Raw genomic sequence first — 10,127 nt, forward strand, 5'->3', positions numbered from 1 at the left:
TCTCTCTCTCTCTCTCTCTCTCTCTCTCTCTCTCTCTCCCTCCCTCCCTCCCTCCCTCCCTCCCTCTTGATGCTTCACAACCCATAACCCTCCCTCTAAGATCCTTCTCACCCTGTTTTGCAAACTGCTTTGGGGAAACTGGTTGCTTCCTGCCAGTCTCTTCAATGACATTAAAATTAGCAGAATAATTAAATACAGTCCTAATTAGGTCCACAAAAGAGTTCTTGGTTAATTAATGAGCCAACGTCTGGCCCAAAGCTGTAAATCCACGTTGGTCTGTGAATGCCCAGGCAGAGAAAAGTCATCTCCAGCCCCAGAAGAAAATTGTTACTTAGGAAAAACAGTGTCAAAGACATTCCTGCAGCCAGGAGCCAGTTAATCTCAAAGCGAGATCCATATGTAAATGAGTAATGAATTGTGCTTCTTTCACCGAGTCCCTCTTCTTACTCTACATCCGCATCCCCGGAGTCCAAACTCACTGGGAAGTAACCGTGTACCCAAACTACAACTCCGCATCCCCTGGCGCGAGAGCAATCTCCTGCCTGGGAAACTGAGCCCAAGGCGGTTCACAGCACACCCTCTCTCCAGAGCCCTCACCCCGTTCCCTTCTCAGTCCCGCCAGCCTGGTTAAAATGCCACTCACCTCTACAAGGGAAGCAACAGCAGCACTTAGCAAAGAGCCAGCCCAGTGAGGGACCTCGGGTGTAAGCCTGATCGCCACCCTTCATGCTGCAGCGCGCCCCCAGTGCTCCGGCATGGCACGGACGCCGGCCGGGGTGAGAGTGCGGCGGTAGGAAACTTCGGTGCCACCCGCCAGCCAGGTCCTGTTCCCGCCCGCCGTCCTCCTCCCGCACCCCGGCGGTGCTGGGACTTACAGGGAGTTGGGCCACCTTAGGCAGGAGGGAGGAGCCAGGCGGCAAGGGAGGGACTGAGGGGGCGGAGTTCCAAGGTCCAGCTGTTGGTTGGGGACACGGTCGGCAGCGTCCCTGAGCCTTATGAAACAGGCAAACACGCCTGTGTGGTTGTGGATATCCAGGAGGTACTGAGAGCTCAGTCCCCCACCGCAAAACAGATACTTAGGTGAGCCTTCTAAAGACCACCCTAATCAGCTTTAGCTTCTAATACAGAGCTAGATGAGGCCAAAGAGGGGTAGAAGTCTCAAAAACAATACTTAGTCCCTATCAGATTCCCCTCATCTCCTCTCATTAAAAAATCCCTTATCTCTTTCCTTTCTTTTAATGCTTGCAACTCATAACGACAGAGATCGCTCACTTCCTTATCGGCTCCCCTATTAAAATGATGTGCAAAAACTTTCTGGGTTTGGCATAATAAGAACTACAGTTCAAAGCTCACTTTTGCCACTGGCTAACTGTCTGACCTTAGGCTAGACAATTTGCGTTTTGCCAGCTTCAGTTTTCTCTTTAAAATAAAACGAAAGCAGACGGGTGTGGTGGTATGTGACCAGGGAGGCTGAGGCTGGAGGTTCAGGAGTTAAAGATGTGCCACGGCGGTATAGCAAGACCCTGCCTAGAATTTATAAAAGACACTCACAGAGGTGATGTTTAATGGTCCTGGTGAGTGAATGCCTGCAGACAAAATTCAAGTACCACCTACCTACTGAGGAGGGCTCCCACTATCTCCTCCCTACTATAATCCATGAATTAATCACTCTTTTTTTCTTCATCCCTGTACTTTTCTTCTTATGTCTTTCTCATGGTTAAAGGCCAAGCTTAGTGTTTACCAGCATCCTTGAAGTTCAACAGCATCAACAGGACCATGAGTCACTGATCACATCCCTCATAGCCTATTGCTCCCACTAGTTCTTGCCCAGCTTTAGGGGAAAGGGCTTGTAGGAAGGATGAAACATTCATAAAGCAGGTCCATTCCTCAGGGGAAAAGGAGCTGTGGATTAGAGATATGGCTCAGGAGTCAAGGGTTGGTCTAGCATGTATAAAGGCCTGGGTTTAGGAGTTAGCACTGCAGCTGGGCATGGTGGCTCACATCTTTAATACCTGCACTAGGAAGGAAGAGGCAAGTGGATCTCTGTGTGTTCAAGGCCAGCCTGATCTACATAATAAGGTAATAAGGACATAATAAGGACAACCAGAGCTACATAGAGAGACCCTGTCTGGAAAAACAAAAAAACAAAAACAACAACAACAAAAAAAAAACCCAAAAAACAAACCAAAGCCAAACACAAAAGTTAACCCTGGGAAAAGGGAAGAAAGAAGAGAAACAAAGAAAAGGTGGCAGCTGGGGGAACGTCGATGAGAAGAATAAAATCTAGACGTTTGAGCATCCAGGGAAACAATTTTTCCCGAAAAGGAAGACAGGTGAGGGACTGGCTCTTAGGAGTTACCAGGGTGTAGGGCTTCCAGTGTGAACTACACTCAGACCTAACTCGGATGCTAAGATCAATATTTTGTCTAAATACCCAATCCACTTGTTTTGATATCCTGGGTCAATCTTTTTCTTTTGAATCTACTCTTTAAACTGACATTTGAATTACATCTATCTATCTGTGGGTACCCTGTGATATTCTGATATGCAGCATCTTGATAGGAATGAAAGATGCTTTGAAGGATTTGGTGAGGGGCTAGACATACACTCAGTGATCATACTTGTGTTGCATGTGTGGAGCCTTTGGCTTTATCACCATCACAACTTTAACAATAAATAATAATAATAATAATAATAATAATAATAATAATAAATCAGTGAGTACCAGGTTCTTTAAGTGTTCCTGTGAGTCTTTCTGTTAGGTGATATTGGATCATTTTCTGTTGTGCTATTTTGTCAAAGGCTGATGACATCATTTTATAGAAACTGTCTTGTCTTAGAAAGAGAAAATCAACTCTCACTTCAGCCATTCGAGTGTTAGTAGGCCCTCCAGAAGTCTTGTACATGCAAAATAGGCCTATGACACATATGCCCACTGGCACTCCTAACCTGGGAGCCCACTTCTACCCTCAGTATGAAGCTGGGTGGTGGTGGCGCACACTTTTAACCCTAACACTTGGGAGGCAGAGGAGACCTCTAGGAGTTAGAGGCCTGGTCTACAGACAGAGTTCCAGGACAGCCAGGACTAAACTGAGAAACCTTGCTTCAGAAAAACAAACAAGCAAACAAACTAACTAAACAAACAAAACAACCCAAAAACCTCCTGCTGACAATTCAACATCGATAACCCAAGAGTCTCACTACCGTCCTCAGTGGCTTCCCAGAACGAGACTAGCCAGTGTCTATACCCCGACAGGGATGTACTGGGCACCAACAGGGCACTCAGGTTGGCTTTTTCATTAAGTCAGCAACTCTTTATTGAGTGCTCATTGTGTTCCAGGCTCTTTCCCAGCCACTGGGTCTGCCTGAGTGAACAGAACCAATTTATGACTTTAGAAAAGAGCAACACCAGGATAGCCTCACCAAGAACACAGCTCACTTAGACACCTAACCTATTTCAGGGATTTAAGAAAATAGTGGCCCATCTTGAGGGAGCCAGCATAAGGAACTGTTCAGCAAACTTCACTTGGTTTGAACTATGTATACAACTTCTACTAATGCACGGGGCAACTCAGGACCCTTCTCTGCATGCACTATGCACACACACACACACACACACACACACACACCCCTTTCAAACAATGCACTTAGCACCTTGGGACTCCCACCTTTACTGAGCTAAATGCATAGTCTACTCCAAACAATGTAATAAGTTCCTCCTTCCCTTAACAATTATGGAATTTAGACAAACCCCACTTAATCTTACTCTAGTTGGGTTATGCCCAATACAAGGGCAGAGCCCTGATCCAACCCAGAGTGGTTTTGGGTGGCCCCTCAGTAAACTTTTAAGGAGACCCCTTTATTTACTATCTCATGCCTAGGCACCATTGACATACACATGATTAAATCTAATGCATTGTGGGAAGGGACATGTCAATAGAAAAGAGGTAATATAATTCATGTCTGCTGGTCAAAATAGAGAACAACACAAATATGTCCCTTCCTTAAGTCTCAATCAGAAGAGCCCCTCTACCCTAGCCCGTGTAGCCTGCCATTACTCTTGGCAGTACAGAGCTCTCTGGTCTGTACTATTACTTTGCCTTTGTACACTTTCCTTGTTACTTTGTAAATCTGTACAAGCCTTTATCAATGCCTTGAGTAGGAGGCTGAGAGTCTGGAAACATCTGCCCTAGACCCTGGTGACCTGCAACAAGATTATCTAGCCTGCATCTAGAGGTGTTACATTTTCAAGATAACTTAGAAGGGATGATGACAGACAGGCAGTGGCTTTTAGCACAGCTGTCAATAGGAATCACCAGAGAGCTTTACAGACCGTAGGTACTTTTTCAGGTGTCCCAGGAGGTTACAAGGATTGGAGAGACTGAGAACCATTCATTAATGGCCAGGTCTCTCCTGTCTAGACTCACTGACCCTGAGCATCTGGGCAGCAGGAGGTTTAAATGTTCCCCAGGGCTTGTAATGTGCTGCACAGCTGAAGAGCCACTGGTGAGCTGTGGTGTGTATCAGAATCGCCCAAAGGGCCTGCTGAAGCACAAATTCCTGCTCCAGTCTAGTTTCTGATGAAGTGTGTGTGGAGTGGACCTCAGAACTTTCCTTGTTGCAAGTTCTCAAGTGACACTGGTTTGGTGCAGAGTTTACAATGTGAGAGCCACTCAAGTGGGGATCATTTCCCTCACCTAGCTGCCAGCCATGCTTCTTTTTAATACCAATCAATCTCTCTCTCTCTCTCTCTCTCTCTCTCTCTCTCTCTCTCTCTCTGCCATTCTTCCTTCACAAGGTCAGGAATTGGTGGTTTTGTTTACCCTGGACCCAGTGTCTAGAACAGAGCCTGGCACAAATCATGTTTTTAGATGTGGCTGACTTCTTCTTGACTATCCTTCACTCCAAAGATGAGCCCAGGCAAGACCTGGGCTTGCGTGTCAGTCACGGGGTTCAACTGAGACTTAGCATCTGATCCAATTTCATGCAATAAGCGTAAACCTTGAGAACTTAGCAAGAACTAGTGAGAAAGCAGGAGTCTCTTTGTAGAGGACTTTGAAGTTGGTATAATGTCAGCCTAGAGTACCTGAGGGTAGTTTTTCTCTAACCAGGAAAGAAGTTGCATTGGAATGAAGCCAACAGAGGAAGGGGGAAACAGGGAGCAGGGAGGGAAGATAGACAGAGATGAATGGATGGATAGACAGACAGACAAACTAACTCTTATTTCAGAGAGTTTTTTTGAAAAAGTTATCGGCTTCCTTCCAAAGTTTGGGCTAAAAACCCCGGATCTGTATCAGTACCTAGATTGTTCTTGATTTCTGCAGGTGGCCATGTCTCATATTTTGGCATTGTCTTCAGTGATGATGGAAGCCTAAATCAATTAGGCTATCTGCCTGCCTGTCTACCTACCTTCCTACCTACTTACCTACCTACCCACCTACCAGTCCATTTCATGTTTCAACCCCACTGCGTGCAACAGGAAACCCCAAAGGACTCTGGGTCTTGGCCTGCAGATGCCCTGGACCAGGGATTTCTCGGTGCTAGGTCTAGTATGACTACTATTTCTTTCAGGTTAGCCACCGCCTTGAGACACATTGGGCTGTGACCACAGGCACCTATCCACAGATGTCCCATTTCTTACTGCAGGAATAGTTTTCAGATTCACAGGGCATGGGTTTTCTAGATCACAGTAATTCTCCATATTTCTTAGTGACAGCCCAGGTCGAGATATAAGGGATAGCAATGCTGCCCTAGCTCAGGCCTAGAATTCTTTGAGAACCTTTGCTCTGGGTCAAGTACATTCAGAACACCCATTTCCCCCAGCTTCCCTGGGATGTTCCCAGGCTCAGGGAGGCTGAACGCCTGGGTCCTAGTGAGCCCAGAGGACTGGCCCTGCTTTTTCCATCTCCGCTGTACTGACTATAGATAGATTCCAAAAGCTCAGCAAAGGATCCTATGTGAAGCCCGGGCAGAGAAGCTTAGCTCTACACTCTACTCTCTACTTTCTTCCTAGGAAGAGTCTAGCTATGGGTAACATTTCAGAAGCAGCTAATCATGAGCATCTTTGCTTCCTCCAACTCTGACATCTGGTTCCTCCACCAGTTCTCTGTTGTTGTTGTTGTTGTTGTTGTTACTGTCATTATTATTTGAAGATGGGAGTGTCCCTGTGTGGCCCAGGCTGATCTGGATCCTTTGAACTTAAATGAATAACCTCATAAATAGCTGAGATGACAATGTGTGCACCATGCCTGACTTTCTTTCCTGTTACGTTCTGTGACTGCTCAATCAATGTTCTTTTATTTATCATCCTCCTTGTGTTGATTTCTGACCTCTGATCTATCTGACTGCTGACACCAGGAGGTTCTCATAACTTTCTCCAAGGAACCCAGTCCTGGCTTCCCTCTGTGGTCATGGCTTAACATCATAAAGTTCTTGCTGGGTATTGATTCCTTATTCCACAAGTAATCTGGCCTTTGAGCAGTCCGTTTTCCTCAGTTAGAACTCCTGGCTCTGTGACCTGATCCTGGTTCTGGTCCTTATACCACTCCTGCCAAGGTTTAAGCTGGTAGAGCAGGGTATAAGTGGGAATCCATGCTGGAAGCACAAATTTAATCAAACGTGGTTCCCCGACCAAAGACAAAGAAGATCTGGGTGAATTCTAGAAGCAGTAGATTCAGTTTTCCATGATGGACAAAGAAACGGGAGTTAGAGCCAAGCCTGGACATGCTACACAGGTTTCTCCTTTAAGTGGAAAGAGGAACAGAGGCAACAGTTACCGCTGAGCAGAAACCCTGGAGACCTGAGGAAGGAGGTGTGATGTGTATGTTGTTTCTGAATTTAACTTTTAGACATACTTCAAGTATGTCTTTTTCAAAACTGTACACTATACATGCATGTGACGTGTCCCAGATGCTTCCTCATTTTCATGGTGATAAGTATGGAAGAAGGATGGCTGCCTGCCAGGGTTATACACAGGGATCCCTTCTGGTCGTCTTTGTTTGGTGAGGTTTAGCCACTGCTAACCTTGTGGTACACCATCTATCCTGTGGCTGGCTACAGGACTCCAGGGATGCGACCATAGACAACAACTGCCCTGTAAATGTGTTTCTGTGCTCCTGTCCATGGGGCATCTTCCTGCTTCTCACTGACGTTCACACTTATCCTGGAAAGAGTTAAACGCTACTTCACCCTGTCCAACGTACTCCTTTATTTAATAAAGGACCTCAGATCCCCCCTCTGGTTTGGGCCAGGCCGAAGGTAAATTGATGAAGAATGTATGCTAGCATAGAGGACCTGGTGTCTCTCCAGAATGACCAGTTCTGTGGGGCAAGAGATAGAGCTGTTGGTAGCAAGGACAGATTCCTGGAGATCAACACTGAGCAGCAGTGTCTGAGCTGAGCCCAGAGGAGGGAGCCATTTATCAAAGGGACAGGTGGCAGCAGCCAGACTGCTAAAAACAACCACTCTAGGTTCTCTCCATTTCCAAACATGCTCATTTGTAAGTAGGTCGAAGTGTTCCTAAGGGAGAGTGGAGAGAGGTGCAAGTCTACTGCTTTGGCTGAGGCCCAATTAGGTAGGCATATACTTGCTGAGTGTCCACGACAAGGTTGGGTGTTTAATTACAACTGTCAGAGCCACGTCCTCTCCCACCAACAGAAGCAGCAGCCCACTGCGCCCTGGGGTCGAATGGCGCTGCCCTGATGTGCCAGGCGGAAAGTCCGTTTTGTAGGGATGCAACTCAAGTCAGTTTATTCAAGGTTTCCACTCACGGTCACGTCTGAGGACCTCGCTTCACCGTTCATTCTAAGTAAATGAGAGATGCTTAGTTTCATGTCCCCAGACACGGGGCATCACGAGACATCATTCCATGCTTCCGGAAGTTCTTAAGCCTTCCTGCTAAGGCTTGAGCTAGTTCCTTCCACGTGCTGAGCCTGGCCCTTTCCATGCTCACTCCACAAGGGTCCTCAGTGCACGATTCCCTTTCCTTCTGGAAAGTATTTACTGAGAAATTAAATGCCAGGCTCGATGGGATCAAGCAATGATCAAAACAGACAAAATCCCTGCATCTGTGGGAGGAGTTTACAGGAAGGGCCATAGGAGGAAAAGTTGATATGCACTTATTGACATATCTGGTTTGGATAAAGGAAAGGGAGGAAATTAAGGTAGGGGAAGGAGGCACACTGTGAGATGGGAGGATGGGAGGATGGGAAGAGAGAAATGTCCAGGTAGGTCAGGCACAAGCAGATGTGAAGGCAGTAAGGCTCCAGCCATCAGATATGTAGGAATCTGGGTGTGATGATTTGAATAGGTTTGGCCCAGGGAGTGGCACTTTTTTGGAGGTGTAGCCTTGTTGGAGTACAGTAGCTGTGTCACTGTAGGCATGGGCTTTAAGACCCTGGACCTAGCTGCCTGGAAGCCAGTCTTCTGTCTGCCTTTAGATGAAGAGGTAGGACTCCTAGCTCCTCCTGTGCCATGCCTGCCTGGATGCTGCCATGCTCCCAACTTGAAGATAATGGACTGAACCTCTGAACCTGTAAGCCAGTCCACATTAAATGTTGTTCTTATGAGAGTTGCCTTGGTCATGGTGTCTGTTCACAGCAGTAAAACCCTAACTAAGATATTGGGGAAGTTGGTTGTTCCAGAAAGAAGACCAAACGTCTGGGCCTGTGAGGTTGAACATGTCTGGCTTCCAGTGAGAAGCTTGGTCAGGCTGGTCAGGGAGTGGTATGATGAGGTAGGCAGAATAGCAACTCTGCCAAGTGGCACTCGAATACTCAGTACCCATTCATCTGTCACCTCACAAGACCAAGGGCTTGGCTGATGTGACTCAGTTAAGGATTTTGACATAGGGAGGTTGTCCTGGGTTCTCTGGGGAGTCACAGTGTAGTTGCAGACATCCTTAAAAGCAGAAGAACTATGGAGAAGTGACAAGGACGGACCAGAGGCATGTGACACTGAGTGTTGGAGATGTAGGAAGGGAATGTGACACGAGCCAAGGCATGCCGGTGGCTACAGAAGCTAGAACAGCAGAAAGTTTTTTCCGTGGAGCTTCTGAGAGGACGGCCTTCCTCACATGTCAACCTTTGTCCAGTGCAGTTCATGCTGGATTTCTAATCTACAGCACAGCAGGCTGCTAAACCTGTGCTGTGTAAAGCAACGGAGTCCGGAGTGTGACCCAGCAGTATCGGGAATCCAACACACAGGCTCCTGGGCTGAGTCTATAGATGGAAAGGGCTTTTTTTTTTTTTTTTTTCTATTCAAATGAGACAGAGAAATACTTAGAGCCCAGAGGGTCTCTAGTCCTGCCTCTGTACATTGTCACCTCGTGGTCTGCTGTGTACAAGGCTGTCACCTCAGGTTTCCTATGGCCCACAGGGCTGTGTGGAAGCTAACTAAGGTGAGTGCACACAGTATCAGAAACAGTTCCTTGAGGTGGCTATGGACCACGCTGAGAGAAATAGATAACCCATTCCCGCAGCCACAGCAATGAAAAGGTAAGGCAGGCTGTTTCAAGACTGTGCAAAGGATAGAGTGTGGGATTTAAGATGGCCACACTTGGTTCCTAGCTCCAAATCTTCAGATGTAAGTGCAGCTCTCAACCCTCAAAAGACGCTTCTCTTTGCAGCAGATAGAAACCGTCACATCGAGTCAAAATGCAGAGCGCTACTGATGACGGGAGTACCCAGCACCAGCCTAGACTCTAAAGTACAACTCCTGTCCCTAAGGCTCAGGGAGCCTCCCGGAAGAGAGTAGGAGTCAGAGGCCTGGAAGTCTTCAGTGAGACTGTGTTTCCTAGAAACGGCAGGGAAGCTGCACCCATGGTATCACAAAGATACGGCTGCCTAAATGCCGACTAAACAATAACAACAGTCAGAGACATGCTAATGCAGAGAGGGGAAATCTCAAGGAACCACGCTTGGAAACAAAAAACTACAGGGATCTGAGGACTACTGAGAGAGGGAACATTAGTCTTCCACAATACCAAGGCATCAGCCTTTGTAGTATTTCTATATTTGTGCATATACAGTATCTAACAATAACATGAAGGAAAAAGAGGCCACGGATTAGACAGGCAGTGTGGGGAGGGGATAAAGAAAGGCTTAGAGGAGCCGGGTGTGGTGGTGCTC

The 10,127-nt window shown here is 46.9% G+C and overlaps 1 protein-coding gene across 25 annotated transcripts in view; it reads right to left on the reverse strand.

The window, feature by feature from the left end:
• Window positions 1-10,127, reverse strand: part of Kalrn (kalirin RhoGEF kinase) — a 606,229-nt gene that overhangs the window by 117,907 nt on the left and 478,195 nt on the right. For 3 of the 25 annotated variants that reach the window (XM_021185402.2, XM_021185401.2, XM_021185408.2), the window contains exon 1: window positions 644-879. The exons of 18 other annotated variants lie outside the window; for them this stretch is intronic. In XM_021185402.2, coding sequence (XP_021041061.1) covers window positions 644-728 — 85 coding nt within the window. In that variant the 5' untranslated portion in view covers window positions 729-879. Of the gene's footprint in view, window positions 1-643; window positions 885-10,127 lie in introns of those variants that run through there. 4 more of the 25 variants (XM_021185407.1, XM_021185405.1, XM_021185406.2 and 1 more) reach the window with 2 other exon arrangements.

Source organism: Mus caroli, chromosome 16 (genome assembly GCF_900094665.2).
Source record: "Mus caroli chromosome 16, CAROLI_EIJ_v1.1, whole genome shotgun sequence".
NCBI lineage: Eukaryota > Metazoa > Chordata > Mammalia > Rodentia > Muridae > Mus > Mus caroli.